The sequence below is a fragment of the Ambystoma mexicanum genome, chromosome 9 (assembly GCF_040938575.1).
Source record: "Ambystoma mexicanum isolate Mex_15411 chromosome 9, UKY_AmexF1_1, whole genome shotgun sequence".
NCBI lineage: Eukaryota > Metazoa > Chordata > Amphibia > Caudata > Ambystomatidae > Ambystoma > Ambystoma mexicanum.
The window spans coordinates 1,013,287,249-1,013,310,904 of NC_090931.1; the positions used below are offsets into that span (position 1 = coordinate 1,013,287,249).

General features: G+C 47.3%; 1 protein-coding gene across 3 annotated transcripts in view; it reads right to left on the bottom strand.

Annotated features, from left to right (window-relative positions):
• XIRP2 (xin actin binding repeat containing 2) overlaps positions 1-23,656 on the bottom strand; it is a 1,616,993-nt gene that overhangs the window by 171,775 nt on the left and 1,421,562 nt on the right. For 2 of the 3 annotated variants that reach the window (XM_069616273.1, XM_069616275.1), the window contains one exon: positions 1,970-2,083. In XM_069616273.1, the coding sequence (XP_069472374.1) occupies positions 1,970-2,083 (114 nt within the window). The remainder of the gene's footprint in view (positions 1-1,969; positions 2,084-23,656) is intronic. The other variant, XM_069616274.1, reaches the window with a different exon arrangement.

A 23,656-nucleotide genomic window follows, 5' to 3' on the forward strand; every position in this document is an offset into this window, starting at 1 on the left:
CATGGACTCTCGTGTGCATAGCTGCTATGGTTAGAAGTGCACGTATTAATTAATGTGCATGTCAGGATTACAACTAACGCGTCTACTGGACTTGCAGCAATTAGAGCTGCCTGAAGGTACGTTGACTGATAGGGTTGGAAATGGCACGTTTAGAGTAGTGCCCATTCACAACTGTTGGATGGAGATGGAGAGAGCCAGTGAGAGCTGGATAATGGATAGCATTCACTGTGAGCATGGTAAATGTGTGAATGTCTTTTTAGATATGCGAGGTAATCCATGGGTAATGCATGGTTGGTGTTGCTTGGGCAATGTAGTTCGTGGGAGGTATTGTCTTCCTGTTTGGGTATTGGTCTGGTATGGAGTTTACCTGATTTGGTAAAAGTTGAACAGCCATGCGGTTGTTATAGAGTGAGGTAGCACCCCGGCTCTTTTATTACAAGGAGGTTTGGATTTTATAATTCATGTTTGGGTATTGGTCTGGCTTAGGGAGTTTATCTGATTATGGTAAAGGTTGAACAGTGATGTGGTTGTTCTAAGGGGAGGTAGCGCCTCCTCTAGCGTTTGTTACCCTTCTATCACGGGGAACAGTATGTAGCTGGAGGCAAGGGGGTGCATGGCTGGGGATGCCCAGCAATGATCCATTGGAATGGGGTGTGCTGGTGTCCTAAGGTGATGAGACAATTGTTTCTTATGTCACTTGTGATGTTGAGTGTGGACCTTGTTTTATACTATGGGTTCAATGTTCCGACTGGAATGAGGATATCATCTGAGCGGATTGGAACGTTTAGTTTTGCCAGTATTTGTTGATGGCATTGGGAGTGTGTGGCCACCGTTCTCAATGTGTTTGGTAGGTTTGTACAACGTGGTCTGGTGGAATGCGCTCAGTTTGTCGAATCGATGGGTGTGTGTGAACTGAGTGATGTGTTTCCACTATGCGAGTTTCTTACTAGTTTGAGGTTGTGGTTGGCTTTTGGCGGGCTTTGAGGCCCGATTGTGCTCTAGAGTGGCAGTCTAGAGGCCTGCTGGAGTTCCAGGGTGGCAGCCTGGAGACCCGCGTTATTTGAGGCGGGTGCGGGTGGTAGGTGGCGAAGAGGTTTTGTGGTGGTGTCAGACGTAGGTGAAGTAGCCCAGTGTCTAGGTGGGTTTGGTCCTGGGGTGAGAGCCCAGTTGTCTGTTTGTGGCACGAACTGACAGAGGGAGAATTGGTGATTTTGTGATGGGTTCAGGTAATGTAGTTCATTTTGATGCGTTGTTCTGATGGTGGGAATTTGCTGTGGAAGTGTTCGTCTGCGGGTGGCGTGTCACGTGTATGTGTGTTTTGGAAGGAGGGAGCTGTGTTGTGTAGTGCTTGTATGTGACGTGCTCTGTGTATGTGTGGTTGGGTAAAGGAGGAAGGTGTGTTGTGTAGTGCTTGTCTGATGTGATGTAGCCAGTGATGTCACGTGGAGTGTTGACGAGGGAATGGTGGAATGTTACGAGTGAGAGTTTTGAGTGGTGGCAGTTACAGCTGGCCTGCCTAGGGTGATGGGAGCTGGTGTTGTGTCCTAGCTATTGCCCTATATGTCTTATAAGTAAAACTGTAACTAAGAAGCTGGAATAAACGTACATGCAGTAATCCTAATCAGCTTGGAACCGACTTCATTACAAGAACCACATACTTACTGGATAAAACCGCTTCAAATTTCTTTCCAAGAAAACAATGTTTTATGCAATGTTATCTGCATTCTTTGCTGTTTTTAAGGGGACTTTCAGCTGTGTGATTGACTTACATTTTGTTATCATACTGTTTAACACACAGCCACAGTATTTACATTGAAATAGAGTGTTAACAAAGAGACTAACTCAAGAAATGCTGTTCACATTGTTGCAATTGAGGAAATTGGGAGTGGATGCCCCGCTTAATTACAGCAAATAACTCATTCGATAAAAGGAGGAAGCAAATAAACATGCAGAATAATTCGCCACATACCTCTTCACTTTCAAATGTTGAACACTCACGAGCTGCATTAGTTGTTTCATCTGTTTGTTTCACTTCCTGCATGCTACTTTGAACAGTGATCTGGCTGCTACTTCTGATTTCCTGCTGGATAAAAGAAGAGAACGTAAATATAGAATTTAAGATAAAGTTAATGCTTTACTTTCCAAAATTTCATATGAAAACGTTTGTTTGTCAAAATGATTTTCATAAGTAAACATTTATCAGAATCATCCATCCTCGTCTATAGCACAGAGAAATAACATTGTCTAATTCTTGAAGGCACATTAAATCAATCTGAAACTCCGTAATACTCCCCAATAAGTTTCATTTAAAGTTATTCATTGTGGAGTCTGTTCAACTGCCAATGGAATCCCAAGGAAGGAGTATGATGGTGCAGTCTGAATGACCCTTGCCTTCACCAAACAGGATCAGATGCAGATGTTCACAAGGGATTAAGTGGAAATGGAAGGTGGCAGTCACCCACCAGCTAGCAGATCCCCTCACAATGGAGAACAATGAAGATTACCCCTGCTAATAGCGCAGGGAGTCTTGATTCTATTAAAGACAACGAGGCGAGCATTATGCTTCAACTTCTTATTTTTTGCGGTCTCCAGCAGTTTTAACAAATGTAACAAATTCAACATTTGTTCATGTTCAAACAAAAACCTTTTTTTTTACATTTCCCTTCAAATCTAGTCCTTTCTGTGGTGCTTTCTGATCCCTGTTACATGCTCTTAGTCCTTCCTGTTCCTTCCTTCCTTCCTCCTCTTCTTTGAGTGCTCAGAATGGCACCCTGATTTGTAACTGAACTTTCAACTACTAGAACTACAGAGGCTCAGCCTTTTTCCTTCTGGTCTGCATGGCTTTCCTCTGTTATTAACGATTGACTCTGTCGCTCTCTTCCAACTGTGCCCTTGCTTTGCTGGCTCAATTATTCTTCTGGTCACTTCCTATCAAGATACAAAGCATGCATTAGATAGTGGATACACTACCCTATTCGACATCAGGAGTGAAAGTTACTACAATGGATAACGCTTCCCCTTCACTCTGGTGTATCCGGGGTGGGAAAGTAATGCTCGCCTGCTTGTCTTTAATAGAATCAAGACTCTTTGCACTATTAGCAAGGGTAATCTTCATTCTATGTCAAGACTGGAGACGAGCATTATGCTTGTTTAAAGCTTCTCATTACTGTCACTGCCATTGACTGGATAGGCGTGAAATAAAACATCCAAAAGTTGTTATCACTGGCCCAGTCGGCCGCTTGCATGAGGTCCTGCAGCTTTGCTGCCTACGCGTGCGCTTTTGAGGCCATTGCTCCTCCCACTGAATGCGCTCCGAATTTAGACATATCTATTCCTGCTAATTGCATCACTTTGCACACCCATCTGGCTATGGTAGGTGACGGGACTGCTTTATGCTGTTTCCTACATGCTATTAATAATTGCTTGGTAGCCGCTGCTCGCATTTCAGCTGTCTTAATCTCGTATTCTCTTATGCACGTTGCTACGCACCATTTGGGATGGTCGTGTAGGTAGGGATAAGATTTTGAGGTGGTGCATGTCTTGGTCCTCCTGGCCAGTGTGAAGGTAACCCCTTCTGGTCCATACGTCTTTCTGTGCATGTCGAGTGCTTTAACATCCGATACTCTTCTGCATGATATCAGACATAGCAGCATTGCAAGCTTTCCTGACGTCTGTTTCAAGGATACTTATTTTTTGGCCAGCTGGCGAGGAGTTTTAGTACTATTGTCACGTCCCATAAGTGTACGTATTTCAGCTAAGTGAGTTTCCTGAAATGGACTCCCTTAATGAGTCTAACCACTGTGGGTTTTTCACCAATGGGAATTCCGTGAACGGGCAGGTGTCCTGCGGATATTGTGGAACTGTATACACCTATAGTTCGGAACGCTTTCCCATCCTGGAGCAGTTCTGCTAGGAAGTTCAGGACCGGTACTAAAGGGGCAGAAACAGGATGAAATTGTTTATTACACCACCGTGACCATCTACTCAACGCTGCTTCGTAGCTCGCCTAGTGGACGGGGCCCATGATTCTGCGATGAGTCGTGCAGCTTGCATCAAATGCATGGGAGAGCCCAACGTCTTTGGCTATCTTGCACGCCATCAGCAGGAGAGTCCCGCCCACTCTCAGAGAATGAAATTACACAATTGGGTCAGTGAGCAGGTGTTTTCCTGCTGGTAGTCTTCTCGGGTGGTCTGTCAGTAGCTCCATCAGTGTCGGGGACCATACCGTGACATCCATATTGGAGCCACTACGGCCAGGTTCGCTATCTCCCTGCAAACTTTTGCTAGTACTCTGCTCATCATTATGAACAGGGGAAACACATAGTGTACGTTTCCTTTCCAGTCCTGTCGGATCTAGTCACCAACTGAAATATCTGCTCTTGTGTGAGTTTAGCCTGAATGCAAATAGGTCTGTATGGAATGGGCCCCATCATTTCTCTATTTGCTGGAATACTCCTAAGTCTAGTTTCTAGTCGCTGGAATCGGATAAATGTCTCGAGCTCCAGTCTGCTACTACAGTGAGTGATCCCGGGAGATACTCTGCTGTTACTGAGGTCCCTGATTGTAGGCAATAGTGCCAGAAGTCTTTAGCTAGTTCTGCTAGGAGCCTGGATTTCCTTCCGCCTAGGTGATTGATGTATCTGATCGCCAATATGTTGCCCATCTTCAGTAGGATACATGAATTCACTCTGTCCTTCGTAAAGGCTTTGACTGTGAAGGATCCTGCCAGCAGTTCCACACAATTTATGTTAAGGCGGAGTTCCTCCATACTCCACCTGCCTCCTGTTTCTAGCTCACCGCAACGGGCTCCCCAACCTGCTCTGCTGGCGTGCGACTCTATTATCAGGTGTGGTCAGTCTCCGAATCTGGCTTTCCCATTCCAGGCGTCCATATTCTGAAGCCACCATGCAAGCTCTGTTCTGGATTCTTCTTCTAAGGGTACTGTCTGTTGATATCTCAACCCTTGTTGTAGGTGTTTTATCTTTAGTTTTTGGTCTTTGGAGGGCCCGAAAATATCGCTTGGATCGATGCTGCTAGAAGTCCCACAATCCTCGTGATTGTCCTCCGTGATACTGCGCTCTTGTCTAGGCAGTTCCTTATTTCTCTTTTGATATCTCTCACCTTCCTGGCTGGTAGTTCGAGTGTCACTGTCTTGTTGTCTATGATGAAGCCTAGAAAATCTATTTGCCCTGCCAGGGTCGTGTCTGACTATTCTATGTTCAGCAGGAAACCTAGAGGTGGGAGCAGATGCTTCACCCATCTCGTCTGATAAATCAGCGTTTCTCTGTTGTCCCCCATGAGCAGGATATCGTCTAGGTAAATAACCATGCACATCCCTTTCTCCCTGGTTGCTGCTGCTATCGGTCATGTGGGCTTCGTGAAAGCCCATGGCGCCGAAGCTAGGCCAAACAGCATTGTTGTGAATTGCCAATATTGCTTGTCCCAGACGAAATCTAGAGAGGAATGGTATTGTTCCTGAAATGGGACTGCGAGGTATGCAAGAATAAAATCTATTCTTGTGAGCCAATCTGCTTGTCTTAGCGGGTCTCGCAGCTGGTGGATCCCCTCCATCTTGAAGTGGTGATAAACCACCCAGCTGTTCAGTTTTCTTATGTTTATCACTTTCTCTTTCCTCTGTACTAGGAACATGTTGCTGATGAAAGTTGGCATGGTGGTGCACGGCTCGATAGTTCTCTTCTGTGCTAGGTGCTGCAGTTTGCTGTGCAGGCTCGTTCTCTCTGCTTGGGGCATGTGTATCGGGGGGTGGTTTGCACTTGGCGTGGCACTTGTATAAATTATAGCTGCAGTCCCCTGACTGTCTGTAGTACACAGGCGTTGTTGGAAAGCGCGTGCCAGTTTAGCCAAAATTGTCGCGTTCTTCCCCCTACTGGTGGGTATGCTATATGTCTGACCTGTGGGGAAGTTTTGTCCTCTTCCCTGTCCTCTGAGTCGGCGTACTCTCAGGAATCGTCCTCTTGCAGGAACAAAAGTTTCTTGTTGTCTATTGTCCCAGTAGTGGGCCCTGTTTGTTTGAGGTCTTCTTGTACCCTGGAAAAGACTGCGCACTCGACCTCTGAAGCGCCCGGTCCTGCAGAAAACCCTTCTTGGAAATATTTTCCAGATGGATGCCTGGGCTTTCTCCAGTGATGTATATGTCCCCATAATTTGCCCATTTCCTTGACAAATGTTTTGCCAAATAGGAGTCCTTGGGCTGCTTCGCCTCCCTCGTAAAAGGCTAGGTCTCCTAGCTTGGGGTCAATTTTCAATAGTAGGCCTCTCCTCCTCTCAGAGGAAATAGCACAGTTGGCGTTGCCTAGTAGGCACATGGCCCTCTGAGCCCAGTTCGCCAGTAAATCTGGGTCTACTTCTCCTGTATCCCGCAACCGTTCAGCTAGGTGCATGATTGAGGACCTTCTCCTGGTAACTTCCCCAGGACCTGTCTATGCCTTTCCTGGGGTCCTTGGACGTCTTCAATACGAAGGCTAGCATCTTGGGATCCAGCTCTGGTGCCTCTGCTACTTTCCCTGGTCATTACGGTCTGGGGCATTCTGCCCTCATACGCTACCTTGCTTACTTCTCTAGTGCCTTACGCAGTCTCTGGGTCATATACTTGGTCACCCATGGAGATAGCTGCCAGGTCTGAGGACTTTGGGTTCTTAATTAATTCTGGTTCGAACATGTCTGATATTTCATCAGTGTCGTCAGTGTTTTTCTCCGTCCGCAGTCTCTTCCTTGTGGGGGTTGAGGGTCATCCTCTCCTGCTCCTTCTCATAGGGAGAACTCTGCCGGCTCTCCCTCAGAGACTCACCCTTCATTACCCATATTGTCTTCCCCTGGGTCAGGGGTCGGAAGGCTTGGCACCACCAACCTGCGCATGAAAGCATCTTTGAGCTTCTTAAAAGCATTGCAAGCCTCTGGGTCCTCAGAGTCTGCCCCTTCAATATGACCCAGGGGTGGGAGGGATCAGAAAAGGCCTTCCTCTTCTGGGTCTCATTACACTGATGTGAACCCTCAGGTGTGGCCCTTGTGGACATGTTTTTCTGTTTTTCGGTGCTGGTCTTCTGGCTTAAAATGTTTTCCATTGTAGCCAGCCTGTCATGCAGGGCTCTGACTCCCTGCGCCACTGCCTCCACCAGTTGCTGGGGTGCTTGTGCCTTAATTATCTTTGTCAGGTGTATGTGGCACTTCCACTCTGCACTGTGGGCAATTTAGTGTGGCCTGCACCTGTTGCTCTTTGCTGTTGAACTGTGAAGTTACTGTGCAAGCTTAATTTTATGCAGCTGGACCTGCTGTGTTCTTAGACAACTTGGAAGTGAGTTTCTCACCTTAACTTGGTTTTCTTATCGGTATGCAACCTCTCACTGCCTCGAGGGGGTCCTGCTGGCATTCTGACATGTTTTATTCTTTTATCTCCCTTAGCTGGAGTCCACGGAACGTTCCGGCGACTGTGAAAGTTAGCAGTGTTCTTTTCATTATTGCGCACTGTGAGGCTCCACCGCTGCAAGGGTGGGGGCTGCTCTGCAGTTTTCTGCTCACTAGTGCGCGTATTGCAGCAAGGGTGGGGGCAGCTGTGCTCTTTCCCTCGGCCGACAAGCGTTGTAGCGGCTTGTGGGTATGCAGCAAGCCTATTGGTGGCTCTTCCTGCACGTTCTCTGCCTCCCCACGGGTGGGGGCACTGCTCCCTTGACTCTGGGTCCTCGACGGAGGGGGCCTGTATTCTGTGTGCACGAAGGATGCTTGGCCCCCGGGCATGCCGATAGTGCGGCGCAGGGCTGTGCAGCCTGTGGCTATGAACTACTGCTAATTCCACTACTTTGTTTTGATACTATCTGAAAATGCTATAGCGCTCATTCAAGTATAAGCATATACAAGCTGAGCACATTGGCTACAGATTATGTGATATTACGTTCTATGACTTTGCACACATCGCAGCTAAAGTGAAAGGTACTTATCTGCTTGAAGAGCAGGAAAAGAAGGGGAGGAAGGAAGGAACAGGAAGGACTAAGAGCAAGTGACAGGAATCAGAAAGGACTAGATTTGAAGGGAAATGTTGTTTAAATCTGTGTGTAAAACATACAAAAAAAACCAAAAATTTGTTTGAACATGAAAAATGTTACATTTCTTACATTTGTTGAAACTGCTGGAGACAGGAATAAATAAGAAGTTGAAGCATAGTGCTCGCCTCCAGTCTTGACATAGAATGAGGCCAAGAGAAGCAGGTACATTCCAACTTACAGGCCCTTCTCCCAATGTAGTACTGATAAAGAGAATGTTATGTGTGAGTTCCAGTAACAGGAGAACACATTGGCCTTTCATTTGCCTTGCTGTCACTCTACCACTTACTCACAGGGTAGGCCATTTTTATTTCAAATGTTATGCAGAAACTCTGCCAAGCCTTTTCATACACACTTCCCTGCATGCGAACATCCACTCTCCATTCCCCCCCTCAGCAACCACCTAGAATCCTCATACAATTGGCTTCCACTGTGGCTTTGTCTCCTGAATCTCATTATCCTCTTTTGCCTTTTGTTCTTTTACATAAGCCTCTCCACATTAGTTATCCTTCTATGAAGACTACTATTTATTCCCTTTTAAATCTTGAATTAAATGTACCCTCTTCTCTTTCTCCTCCACTCTCCCGTCTTGCTCCTATTTTCAAGGCTTTGTTCAAGCATTTGCCCCAGAAAGCCAATCCTGCTGCTCCCATCTTGATTTGCTGCCTCCAGCTGGTAAGATAGCCCAGTGGGTTGAGCGCTCACTGCTGTGATCTGTTTGATCTGCAGGTCACAGGTTAGAATCCTGGCAACTCAGCCTTTCATCCTTCTGCAGTCCAGAAATGAGTACCAACTCCAGTTGGGTGATATTGTATGCAGGCATGTTCTATGTAAAGGGATTAGACATACTCTCTATACAAATAACACATCATTATCATCCATCCTTATGTTTTTTGTTTTATCTGAAGCTTCCGATACAGCTCTGTGTCACTGGGTGGGTTCTTTTGGTTTTATGCTTTGCTTTCTAATCTTTCCTATGCTGTGTCCTGGGCTGGTGATCATTCTTCTTCTCTTCCTTTACTGTTTGGCCAATGGCATAGTCAGGGAGTAGTCTGGTTCATAGCCTCCTCTGAGCTGCTCTGCATTTGCTTGATGCACCCCACTGCCTCGCCAGGGCTATTTCTCACTCAAAGCGTTGCATTTTTTCACTTTTTTGCTCTCAGATCAAGTTGTTTTGGGGCATGCCCTATGCCCACATTCAGCCTGCCCTATGCATGCTCCTCACAAGTTTGGATGTGTTGAAATATGATGCATGCATTTTATGTCTGTATTTTCAGAACAGTTTTGAGTCAGACTGTGCACATATGTAAATGTGTGTTCGTATAAAATGGGGTGCCTGTGTCTGACTGAGTACTTGGGTGACTAGGTATGTGTGCACATGTATGTAATGCCTCTTGTTTCAATGGTGGTGGAGTAGCAGTGCTGATGGCCACAACTTCATGCAAATGATTTACACTTTGTTACTTGCATGGATTGTATGCCTTTTGTAAAGAACACAGTTACTTATCTTGGATCAATACCCTTTTGCACATTACTGCACAGTGACATTGTTAAAGTGAAACACACAAAACAAATATTTAAAAATGAATAAAGTGTCATGCAATGACTCATCTTGACCTTCTAGTGCAGGCACAGAAGACAAACCAGGAGTTTGTTGTGTTACTACTTCCCGGGCATTCTCCCAGAGTGTTCCTTCCCGTTTGTGTGCTAGAGTACATAGGAGAGTCTCTGTGTGTCCCCCTGGTTATGCCTCCATGGAATTTACCACCACTGAGTATGTCATGTTGACCATGCCTCTTCAGTGTGCTCTTCCAGTGATTGCCCCCTAGTGTACTCCCTATATGTGCACTATGAATATGTTCTCCTGATTATACCTGTCCGGGCTGTTCCCTTCAGAGTGGCTCCTAACAGCACTCATTGAGTATGGTTTATGAGTGTGACTCACAATAGATTGTGATTGCAGTTTCATGAAAGTGATTTGCAGTGACCATTACTGGCATAGAAATGTTGCTGTCACAGCTTTGTGCAAGTTTTTTGCAGTGACCATTATTGACAATGAAAGATTGTGGCTTCTGCGCTGCTCTGTGCAATGGGTTTGTAATGACCATTACAGGGTTAGATTGTGGCCACAGAACCATGTAAGATTTACACACTGTAAATCAATTTCATGTATTTGCAGTCACATGCAAGTTATTAACAGCAACCATATGTGTCAGATATATTGTGGCAGCAGCTTCATGAAAATGTTGTAAAATGTTCCAGTGTACTGTTGGTGAGATGGCATTTACAGGATTATTTTCATGTATTACCTGCGACTGTTCTCCAAATGGCGTCACTTCTCGCCAGAGCCGAGCCCCTTTCAATGAGACCAGGAGATGAGGCCACTCAATAATAGCACCCTTAGGGGTGGTAACATGGGGAGGATCTCAGAGAGGAACTCCCCTCCTGGGACAAGGATTTTAGTCTGAGACACGACCCCTTTAACTCCCACCCCCACAGGGTAATAACATCATCCAACCCTTCCTTGCCAATGACTGAGTCGGGAACACTGTGTGACTGTAGAGTATGAGACAGCCTCTCTTTCACAAGTACTGGGACAAAGAAGAATACAACAACGCTATGGCCAATGTTGCACTGGGGCAGGCCCAGCTATTTAAATTAAACAGCAAGATAGGACAGGAAATTTGATATCCGGAGAAGGATATCCAAAGACAGAGGAAGGTATGGCGAAGACGACTGTATTAGAAAGTCTTATCGGCAGACAGGACATCAGCTCTGAGAGTTTGAGACATCTCAGACAGAAGATAGGATAACGGAACCTTTCATAGAAGAAAAAAAGGTAAAATGGAGGTTGTTGGACCGATTCAGAGAAGGAACATATCTGTCAAATGCCAGACCAGTCTGAGAATCCAAAATCAGACAGTGTGAGGCCACAAGGAGGCAATTTGAGAGAATGAGAAAGTGAATCCAAGAGGCAAGAGGAAAGCGTCTCACATATCGGCCGAAGGCCAATGCAGAGAATGAGTGGAACCAGTGTGGTGGTTGCGTGATATGTAATGGGTGGACCGTGTAGTCTGACAACTACACAGTGAGCATCAAGCAGTGCCTGCCACAGAGCTGTGTAGGCAAACGAGCAGAAGGTGAATCAGACAGTGGCAGTGGTGTGACCTTTGACAGGTGGATTGTGTGGTCTGAAACCTGCCAGTAATAAGCAGCTGCAAGAGCAAGCAGGCCAAACTCGAAAACACTATTTAAGGTGATAAAGAAGCAAACATGTGGCACCGAAAGGAACTTAAAATACAATCCCAGAACCAGGTAATCTAATCTGTGTGAAACCTGAAAGGGGCCATGAAGCTTCAAAAGACATTTATAAAAAAATTTAAAAAAATCGACTTACCAGGAGAAATCTCCTTTGCAGAAGCAATCAACCCAAAGCTTTGAGAATCGTGGTGGTGTAGGTAAATTTCTCCTCGAGGGACACTTCAGCACACACCAATAAAGTGGGATAACTTGAAAGCAAATAATCCCAACGAAGTGCGTAAAGGACCCTGCTTAAGCAGATCCCAGTGTTCTTTGGAAGTTCCTTTATACATAAATGGCGTAGTCTTTCCAAAGCCGTGAATGGACACACCCTTTAAGATAAGTTCCTGCGTTCCAGTGAGGAACCCCCCAAGAATAAGGAAAACCAGTATCCCTTGCGGATTAGACCTAGCGATCTTCCTGTTTTTGTCTTTTGTCAACACCGGAATGGCCAAGAGTCAACCCCCTTTCTTTCTAAACAAAAGAGGGAAAGAACTTGCATGAAGAACCAGATGAAGTAGTGAACCAATGTGTAGTACAATTCCCTAGGCAGTTTCACAAGAGTATGGTGCAGGAGAGTCGAGTGGGACTCAAGGAGCATTCATCGTCCCAGTGGGGGCAGGATAAAGAGTATAAAGAAAGCTGAATGTGTGGAAACTTCTTGAAGTTTTGTTGAAAACTAGAAGGAACATTGGGGAACCAGCTAGGAGAAGGGAGTGTGATGAACCCTATGGAGTCATCAATGATTCCCCAGCGATGACCTCCTCATATGTGGGCAGGGGACGACAGCCGCTACCTGATCATGAATCTGGAAGCGTTTTTTTATGAGGAGGATCACATGGGAGGAGACAACAACTGGGGAGAGGCTTTGGCACCATTGGTTGAGACGTGGTATTCATCCTTTCCAATGAATAAGATCCTTTTATACCCAAATTACTAATGGCATAACACCATTCTAGTCAGGTCTCCAGTTTTGGCCCAAACACCCACAACTCACTCATACCACCTTCTATTCCTAATAAACCTTATTGTAAACGTCCTGATAAAAACCATTTTGGTAGTAGAAGCCCAAGAATATTAATGGACTCCAACTAACATAATCACTCACGTACTGAAACGAGGAGGAGGAGGAGAGAGTTTATGTAGGGTGACCCGTGCCCAAAGCACAATGCACATTCTAGTTGTTTTTCAGAGTCTACATTGCATGGGACATTTAATGATGCTGTCGGCACTCAGAAGGGGAGCAGCAGTGCAGGGGAGGATGGTACAATTCAGATAGAGGCTTGTGAACACGAGACACACAGAAAGGCTTACAAAGACTGAAGAAGGGATGCCGCAGACGAGCAGGAAAAGCTGTGGAAATGTGAGCAGCTGCAGAGAAGCTCCTGGGTGTCATCCACTCTTGGAAGCAGCATTAATTTGCCCCGAACGAGAGAGAAAGCCTGCATGTGACTGTGGTGCAACATAGAACCATAGGGAGATCTTTGCTGACTCCAGGGTGGAAATCGAACAAAGCAGCTGTCCCACAAAGGCACGGACAGGGGTGGAAATGCCAGAAAGACTAGTCAGTCTACCCAAAGCTTTTGGGGACCACAGGGCATTCCAACAAGTGCACAAGGTCTAATTTTATAAGCATGAGACTGTTAATTATGAAAAGAGCATAAGAAGAATATTTGAATGCAGTCAAGACAAAGTATTATCACAACACCCAATAAGAAGAATGTTTATATTCAGACAAGACACAGTGCAAAGAGAAACCCCAATCCAATTCAGGGGCATGCGACGCCAGGGTGGGAAGGTTTCAAGAAAGAGTACGCCAGGCCATCTACAGAAGTTCAAGGAAACCTTATAGGACTGTTGTAAAACCTGTGATATAAACAAGAACTTTGTGAGTTTTGATTTAAACAGAGAAACAAACTGTTTGTCATCATATTCAAGAAACCAGGGGAAGGGAACCACCCACTGGATCCAGGGGCCTTTACCTTGTAGAACATGTCTGTTGGAGTCATTATTACAATTTTGGTTTTGAACACTTTTTGACATTACCAAGACAAAGACATTTCCTTGCACCTTTGTGTTTTAGTGTGCGGGCCAGGATAGGACATCTTGGACACAATGATGGCTTTTAGTTACAGACTTCCTGGCATAGACTGACCCTTAGTTACATTTTTAGGTAGAGAAATTCCTCTTAGAATATGGACAGTTAGGTAGTTTTCCAACCTGTTGTGTTTGAATAAATGGCTTTACTTGAAAATAGGAATCCTGTATGTCCGGCTCTCATTTCTGACCCCTCACCGCAGTAATTCTCCTAGCCACACGAGGATCCTGTATAAATGCTTGTGTGTTACAAGAAGCTTCAAACTTTAATGGAACTTATACTGTGAAAAGACTTGGCATCTTTGAGACACTTTACATCCAGGAGAAGGGAATCATTCTCCTGGGTCACAATCCGATCCTAAACATTTTTATTTTTTATTCTAGCAACGGGGATAGCCTAAGAACTTTTTGACTAGGAGGGTGCCTTTTTCAATTTGGACTTTCACAGACTTCCTGACTAGCATCCGAGTTTCTTTACTTTAGGTAGGGAAACGGCATTTCAGTTAAGGACTTATAAATGTATCTTTCATTTGAATAAATGTTTAAAGCCAAAAGCTCAACCCACCTGGTCAGACTCCTCATTCCTCGTCGCCACATACCATAGAGAACCAAATGTATACTGTATGGATTTTTAAATGTGCCATAAAATGGACCATTTCTAAATTGTATTTTAACATTTTTTTTCCAGGGAAACACTCCTTGTCCACAAACTCAATAATTTTTTGTACCCTCACTATCTCTAATTGTACTAATTTGGGGAAATATTGAGTCCCCCTCTACTTGAAATATACCCCATATATGACAGCTGTGAATCATTTAGACTCCCTGTGTCCCCACAGATAGCTGCCCGCCTCAACAGCACCAAAAGCTGCCTCTGCAAATAGTTTTGGTTTTCTCAAGCTTCAGTTCTTGAACCTCTTAATTCATTAAACTTAAATTGCTATGACAACATTCAAATTTGATTTTATCTTCTTTTACTGATCAACCTTATACTTTTATTTCTGACTGGCTTTCCCCCATTGAGTCCCAGATTCTTTCCCATTCAGTCCATCTTCATTCATATGGATCTTCTCTTCTTTCTTGCTCTCTCCCCTCAGGGCTGCCTGCCCCCTCCCTTCTATTTATTTCCCTCCTGTCCTCCTCTCTTGTTCGTCTTCTGATTGTAATCTTGTCATTGCCTTTCATCCGGCACTCTGTTTATTCACACATTTCTTCTCTTGCTCATTCTAGGCATTTTCAACTCTGCGATATCCACAAGATTCCTCCTTTTTTCACCATCACAGATAAGAGTGTTGCTCTTAACCTAATACTTTCCTGCCTTTACTATTGTTCCACACATCATTTTGTCCTCCTCGCCTATGACCTTTCTCCTTTGAATTCTATTTTTAATGATGCTGTTCATCTCCTCTTGCGGCACCTGCTCTGCTCTTCTATTTTGCCTCCCATGTTCTTTTGGTTGATTTTCCTTTCCTTCCAGTCTTCAGTTTCCCCACCCCTAAATGTCTTTCAAATATAAAGAACATTTCCTCTTTTATTCTTGATTTGTTCATTCTTCCTCTTTTTTCTACTAGCTGCCCCTTGTCCCATTAAGGCCCAGTAGAATTCCTGTTCTTTCTCACTTGTTGTTCCTCACCTCCCTCACATACTCTCTTTATTCCACGCTCACTCTTGTTTCCTTTCACTCTTTGCTAAACATGCATATTCTCGCCTCTATGAGCCATTAGGAATTTTACACCATGCTGGTTGTTTCTGCATTTTGGTCATTTTTGCACAGCACTAAAGGGCAGGTGTTCTATAAATTTCAATGCATAAAACCTATTTTTGGCTGTGCAAAACACACACTTTATTTGGTTTTAAGAGCCGTTTCAAGGGTACATTGGTTTTATTGGGTTAACCACCTTAAACACTTTCTAGGTTCTGAATTGGCAGTTGTCATGCTTGCATTTAATTTCATGCTCTGAAGTAGAATTATTCTTAAAGCGGTGTGTCACATATTCCATTGCGTATTCCTTGGGATCATGGTTGGGGCATCCAAGTGGACCAGGCTCTCGCCATGATACCGAGCCTACGGCTGGCATAGGGTAGGATCTCCAATCCAAACACACCCTGCCCAGGTGCTTACCACCAAAAATGCCACAATCAGTTCTATACTTTTAAGGTACTCTGGTATGCTAGAATCCTGGACACTGTATGCAAACCAAATAGAAGTTATATTTGTAAGTGTGCTGGATTTTGCAGAAGAAATACATTAGTCAGAGGTTTAGAAGGATGTAGGAAATAGGCTGAGTGCTTTTGTTGAGCATGCAGATCTAACACACTCCAATCCAGAATGGTGGCACGATTCAATGGGGCTGAATACATGGGATGTGGGATGCAGAGTGATGAGTGATTCTTACCAACCAATCTCATTGAAGAATGGATAATGGAACACACCTGAATCATTTTTTTTCTTCAAATTACTTTTATTAGTGAATTGGCATTAACAAAACACAAATTGCAAATGTTCTCATTTACATGTTTCAAAATTCACCTTTCAAGTTTTAGATTTTCTTCCCTTCCCAACCGAATTTGAACTTCTAACCCTATCCCCCCCCTGCTGCCCCCACTCCCGATATCTCCCCCCCACAACCTAACTTGGCCCCTGGGTAAGCGTGGCGGCTGTCTCGGAGTCCGGTATAACAATGACCATTCCATCCTTTGACCCACTCTTGTTTTCAAATCTTTCCTCCACATTAGTTGGTGCATTCCACTCTCTCTCTTTGGAGTCTTGGTTGAGGTCCACCAGTATTGACTCTTTCCCCTTCCGCCTTTTTCCAATCAAATTCTCTTCCCACTACCATTCCCCTGTCCCACACCCCCGTCCTCTCTCAATTCATATTCTCCCTGTGGGGTCCTCCGCTGGTCCCAGGTTCCCCTATCTCCCCTCCAGCTGAGGTATCGCCGGGTCGTATTTCTCTAGGAAGGCCGCCCATTCCACTGCCCCAAATAGGGTTTGGTCATGTAATTTTCTGGTGAGTTGTTACATCCTATATATATCTAGGGCTTTCGAGGCCCATTGTCGCTCACTGGGCAGTTCCACTTTGTTCCACCCTCCTGCTAAACAAGCCCTTGCTGCCAGTAGTAGGTAATGTGGCATGTGTGGGAGCTTGACCCAATCTCCCTCCTCCATAATCTCCACTCCAAACAGTACAAGTAGGGGGTCGAATTGCCTTGCAACCCTGTCCAAGCTCCTTATCCACCCCAGGATCTCTTTCCAGAACTTCTGCATTTACTCGCATGCCCACCACATGTGCCCATGTGCCAATAGTCCGCCATTTGCCCACATTTCCTCCAACAGTGGGGGTTTGCTCAAGGGTACATCTTAGATAACCTTTCTGGGTCCCACTGCCACCTATATAGAAGTCTGAGCCTGTGTAGCTTATATTGGCAGGCCACCAATGTGTGGTGCGCGTTCACACACATCCTTCGCCACTGATCTGCTTCCATTTCCACCCCCATATCCCTCTCCCATTTTTTCTTGTGCACTTCGGTGTCCCCTTCTTGTGCCTCTAAAAGGGCTTGGTACAATTTAGATGAACAAGTTACTTTCTTACCTGGTAACGTTCTTTCGATGGGATGGTCCGACGACGTATTCCATATCTATGGCAGGTAATGTCCACAGCTGTGCTGCTTCGGAAAATCTTTGGCATCTGCGTCCTGTGTCGATGACGTTTATCGCCGTCCCCAAGGACCTCCTCCGATGGCCGATGTGATAAGTAGGATGCACGACGCCCATAGCCTCAGTTATAGTTTTTTCCCAGAACTTGTGGCACCAGTTTTCTGCCAGTCAGACACACAAGGCCTTGCGGAACGCAAGCTGCAATCACAAAAGAAATTCTGCAGCGGGGAAGGCAGGGAGGGAGCGATATGGAATACGTCGTCGGACCATCCCATCGAAAGAACGTTACCAGGAAAGAAAGTAACTTGTTTTTCGAGGGGATTGGGTCCTCCGACGTATTCCATATCTATGACAGACTCCCAAAGCAGTACAAAGCAAGGAGGTGGGAAAGAATTTATAATACAAATTTAGCATGCCCAATCAAATTGCGGAATAGAGAACTGCCTTGCCAAAGGCCAGATCTTGCCCTCTGATGGAATCAAGGGAATAGTGACGTACAAAAGTATGTACTGAAGCCCAGGTGGCTGCAACACAGATGTGATAAATAGGAACTCCCCTCTGTAGGGCAGTAGACGCAGCCACTACTCTGGTAGAATGGGCCCGCAAGACAGCCAGAGGGTCCTTACCCGCCAAGCGGTAACACTCGGAGATAGCTAAAATAATCCAACGAGACAAAGTCCGTTTCGTCACAGCTTGTCCCAAACGCTTCCCAGCGTAACCAATGAAAAGTTGATCATCCACTCTGACCCGGGACATGCGCGAAATATAAAAGCTCAACGCTCTCCGAGGAGCAAGTCTATGGAGCCTCTCCTCTTCCTTACCAGGATGTGGAGGAGGATAGAACACCGGAAGCACAACCTTCTGGCTTAAATGAAAATCCGAAACCACCGTCGGAAGAAAAGAAGGACAAACTCTAAGGACAACCCTGTCCTTGTGAAGCACAGTGAAGGGTGTCTTAACTGAAAGTGCCTGTAACTCACTCACTCTGCGAGCGGAAGTAACCGCAACCAAAAACACAGTTTTCAGAGTCAACTGCCTCAAAGGGCAAGAATGTAAAGGCTCAAACTGAGCACCCATAAGAAACTTAAGAACAAGGTTCAAATCCCAACTTGGCACCAAAAAAGGTGACGGAGGGAACACATTAGTGAGCCCTTTCGAAAACTGCGAAATTAAAGGAATCTTAAAACAGGAACACTCTTCAGACGAGCGCTTAAATATGGACAGCGCTGCCAGGTAACCTTTAATGGTCTCCACTTGCAAGCCCCTGTGGGCCAAAGAAAGCAAAAAAGACAAAACCATGGGAATGTTGCATTCAAAAGGATCCACATTCTGAACTCTGCACCAGTCGCAGAACTTTTTCCAATGGCAACGGTACAGAGACTTTGATGCCGGCCGCCTGGCCGAGAGCAACACCTCCATCACGTCTTCAGGGAGGTCCCAATCCTTATACCTCAACCTTTCAGAAGCCAAGCGTGAAGATTGAGGCATCTGACCTCTGGATGGAGAACCTGACCCCCCTCCCGTGAGAGAAAATCGTCTCGGTAGGGAAGACGACGTGGAGGGCAGATGGACAAGTCTAGAAGGTCCGGGTACCACGTCCTCCGGGCCTACGCTGGAGCAATGATGATCATCCAGGAACCGAACCTCCGTAACCTCTGCAGCACTTGCGGGATGACGGGGACTGGAGGAAACGCGTACAGCAGTGGGAATGACCACTCCACCACAAACGCATCTCCTAAGGCTCCTTTTGGAGGAAATTCCCACAAGCAAAACCTTTCGCACTTCCGGTTGACACTGGAGGCGAAGAGATCCACTTGAGGGGTCCCCCCAAAGGGCAAAGATCTCCAGGAGAATCTCCTGAGCCAGCTCCCAATCGTGAGAGATCGTGCTCTGCCTGCTCAGAGTGGCCGCCATCTCGTTGTCGTCTCCGGCCAGATGAACTGCCCAGATCAAAACTTCCTGCTGGATGGCCCAGAAATCGAGCTGCATCGCCTCCCTGCACAGCGGAAGTGACCCTGCCCAACCTTTTGTTGAGGTAGTGCATGGCCACTGTGTTGTCCGTCAGAATCAGGACACTCTTCCCACGCACAGTCGGCAGAAAAGCCTTCAGGGCTAGCCCGACGGCCCTCATCTCCAACAGATTGATATGGAGTCTGGACTCCGACGGAGACCAACGACCGCTGACTGTCAACTCGTTGGCTTGAGCTCCCCATCCCGTGAGGGATGCGTCCGTCACGATCGTCACCTCCGGCCAGGGCAGCCAAAATGGGGCCCCCTTCATCAGATTGCCCTCGACAGGCCCACCACAGAAGGTCCCGGGCTACCGAGGGCGGCACCTGAACAGGGTCCGACAGCTTGCCGGAGGACTGAGACCACTGGAGCTTGAGTGCCCACTGCAAAGATCTCATCCGCAGACGAGCCTCTGGCACCAGATGAATGCAGGATGCCATGAGGCCGAGCAGTCTCAAGAACTCGGACGCTGGGAGATTCTGGGCAAACTGAAACTTGTGCACCATCTGCTGACTGTGAAGAGCCCGCACCTGAGGAGGAAAACACTGCCCCAGGGACGTGTCGAGCACTGCTCCGATTTACTGGAGCCGCTGCGTTGGTGTCAAATGGGACTTCTTTAAATTGAGGGAGAAGCCCAGCCTGTGAAGGGAGTGGCAGGTGATGGACAGATGATCCAGGACTTGCTCGGGAGAGCTCCCCCTGATCAACCAATCGTCCAGGTAGGGGTAGACGTGAATCCCCCTTTCCTGAGATGCGCTGCCACCACTACCATGAGCTTGGTGAAAACCCCTGAAGTTGAAGGGCCTGGAGGACTTGAGAAAGAGTCACCATCTTGAACTTGTCCTTCCTGAGGAGTTTGTTCAAACCGCGCAAGTCCATGATGGGTCTCAATCCCCCGTCTTTCTTTGAAATCAAAAAATAAGGGGAATACCATCTCTTGTTCCTCTCCGCTACAGGCACCAGTTCTATGGCGCATTTCTCCAGCAGGGCTTGAATTTCCTGCGCAAGGAGCGGATCCGGACTCTTCAAAGAGAGGTTCCCTGGTGGATTGTCGTGAGGCCTCTGCCAAAAAGGAAGACAGTAGCCGTGGGTAATGATCTCCAGAACCCACACAACCGAATTAATGGCTTGCCACTCTACAAGATGCTGCGCCAGCCTTCCCCCAACCGGCAAACCATGGGACCTGGCCTCATGACTGAGTGGTAGCGGCTGTGGCATTGCCTGAGGGCAAAGAGGCAACTGCCCGAACGGCCTTAGCACCTCGAGTACCTTTGTTTCCACCTCTGGCACTCTTACGATGGCCTCTGACTGCTAGCTCCTCTCGCTTTTTACTGAAGGACGAGTAATAGCGAAAGGAACCTCCCCTCCATTGCTGTCCCCTAGGATGAAAAGGCGGAGGTTGGTGAACTGCAGCACCCAACGATTTCGCTGCAGCTTTGGAGGTCTGCAACCTCTCAAGGCTCTCGTCAGCCTTGCTGCCAAAAAGGTGTTCACCGTCAAAAGGCATGTTGAGGAGCCGGGACTGCACATCAGGAGCGAACCCAGACTTCCGCAACCACGCAAACCTGCGCATTATGGTGCTCGCCGCCATGGACCGGCTGACACAATCCGCCAAGTCCAAACCAGACTGAACGGCCTCACACATAGCATCCTTGCCATCCTGAACCATAACAAGGAAACCATCCCGTTCGTCCCCTTCGGGAATATGATCAGCTGCTAATGCAACACAGTTCCACAGAGTGTGCATGAAACGAGACAAGGCACATATGGAGTTGGCCGCCTGAAGCGCCATACCCCCCGAAGAAAACACTTTCTTCACCCCGCCGTCAAAACGTTTGTCGTCCCTATCCGGAGGGATGGTAGGATACGACGCCTGCTTTGCCGGGGACGTAGCCGCCTGCACCACCAAACTCTCTGGGGTGGGGTGCCTAGACAAGTACCAGGGGTCGCTACTGGCTGGACGGTATTTTCTCGACAAAGACTTGCCCACTGCCGGGAGACTCTCCGGAGCAGTCCAAGCCGCCGCCACCCTTCTCTGCAGAGCCATATGAAAAGGTAAAACCAGGTCAGTGGGTGGACCGAGATCAAGGATGTCCGTGAGATCATCCTGAACGAACTCCCGTGGGGGAGCTGACCACCCCAAGTACTCGGTAACCCGAGACATAAGGCGCCGATATGAAGAATCGGCATGATTGCCAGGCTCCGGCCGACAAAACTCCACCTCCGGAGAGGTGTCTAGTCCACTGGCATCATGCAGCGACTGCCTCAGGTCATCAAACTGGCTATGGCCCGAGATAAGGTCATCTGAAACCGCAACCGGAACCAGGCCACCATCAGAGCCTTCATTACCCTCTGAAATGTACTCCAGGCGGGGAGAGGAAGACCTCTGCGGACCAAAGCAGTGCCGGACCTTAGCCATAGCCTTTCTAGGGGAAAACCCCGTGCCACGGGGCCCCTCCGACACCACCGCCTCGACAGGCGCCGGCGTCGACAGAAAAGGCGTCGACATCGAGCGAATCGGTGTCGACAACAGCTGCAACGCCGTCAGCATCGGCGGCGTCGACACAGTCCTCAAAGCCGGAGCTCCGAGTGTGTCTCTCGACAACCTGGGCGCCGACGGCGTCGATGACCCCCTCGAAGACGGAACCTCAAGAGAAATCGTCGACGACCTCGGCGCCACAGGCGTCGACGTCTTCTTCGAAGACAGCACAGGATCATGCGGTCTCAAGCGCGTCGAGGACCGGGACCTGGAACGAGCATGGCGAGAACGGATACCCTTGTCCGAGCGGGACCTCTCCCGCGAGCCGTGCCGACCACCCGAACCCGAAGGCGTACGGGCAGTGTCACTCGACCGGTGCCGACCGACCCCACTCGGAGGCGCGGACGTACCAGTGCCCTGCGATTCCAGAATCGCTAGCATCTGCTTCCCAAAGGAAGCCCATTCCTCTGGTGTCGCTTGCATGGAGGGATAAGTGACCCGCAGATGGGCGGAGTCCTCGGAAGAGGATGGGGAAGGCGACCTATGCCGGCGCTTCCTGGAATGCCTAGAAGAGGTGGAGGAGTGGCGAGACCAACTCCTGGAAGGAGACCCACCGGACTTCCGACGACGACGCGGAGAGTCACCCCTGGAGTCATCGGTCGAAAGCCCCGCAGACCTCAACTTCCGGGGCTTAGACACCCGGCCTACCGACATCTTCTTCTTGCGTTCCCGCAAGGCCTTTGCAGTGAGTGACTGATAGTCGACACAGTCGTCCGTATCGTGGGCCTCTCGAGGCACCAGAGGCAGGCGTCGTGCGAGTCCGTGACCGACATCTTGGACCCACAGTCCCCGAAGCCCGGACGCGGGGTCGAAGATGAGAAAGACATCGCCACGAACAGGTCTTCACAACCAATCGAACAGGTTCAACGAACCGAGAATAGAAAACAGCAACTCCAACGAGTCGAGGTGTACCGAGATTCACGAAGCGAACATGTTCGCGGAAAAAACGGAACTGAGGGTATGGGCGTTGTGCGTCCTACTTATCACATCAGGTGACGTTGGCCGTCGGAGGAGGTCCTCGGGGACGGCGCATCAACGTCATCGACGCAGGACGCAGACGCCAAAGATCTCTGGGTATTCTCACCCCAAGGTACGTTATGCTATCCTCCTCAACCAGTACTCCCATCTCCCGCAACCAGTCCATTGCTTACTGGTGTAGTTGCTGCCACCAGTTAGGATGCCAACTACAGACTCTGTTCCTCAGATACTGCATTCATTCGGAACAGTGATTCTGCTAGGCTGCTCAAATCTCTCTACTGAGGGCCCAATGCTCAACAGAAGAACAGGCCCTGAATATTATGTGGCCATTAATGAATTTCCATCATACAGCCATTGGCCCCACTTACACCGGTAGGATTACATTGGAATTCAGATTTACAAAGGAATAACAAACCCTCCTAATTGATACAACTAAACCAATCAGATGATCCCATTAAGCAATGCCCTAAAAAAGCAAAAAGACAGGATGGGAGAGCTTGGGTCAAAGATAAAACAACAGAAAATAAGAAGAGCTGGAAATGTTTGGAAAAATGTACAAACATATTTTTGTAATAAGCAAATTGAGAATGCAGTACTAGAAAACTATTTGAAATATACAGGAACTGAGAAAAACCATTGGCAGTCATCTCATCATTTTGCCCCTGAGAAAGCAGATTGTCAAAATGTTCAAAACGCCTTTCAAGATAAGGTATTAATGGCACGCAGCAAGATTAAAAACTGTTAGAACAACGCACTGCAACTTCCTGAGCAGAACCCTGAGAACAACCAGAGAAAGAGGAATGCATCTCCAGACTTCTCCCTTAGAGCCATCTCTATTGGAGAAATGGAAACAACACTGTCCAACTTAAGACCCACATCCTGTTTGGGAGACCTTATACATACCACGTTTATACTAACAGTAAAATCTTCACCCCCTTTCTTATAAGATTCGTCAATGCCTCCTTTGCATATAGAGAAGTGTCAAAAGCCATCAAGGAAGTAGCAGATACCCCCCTAGTA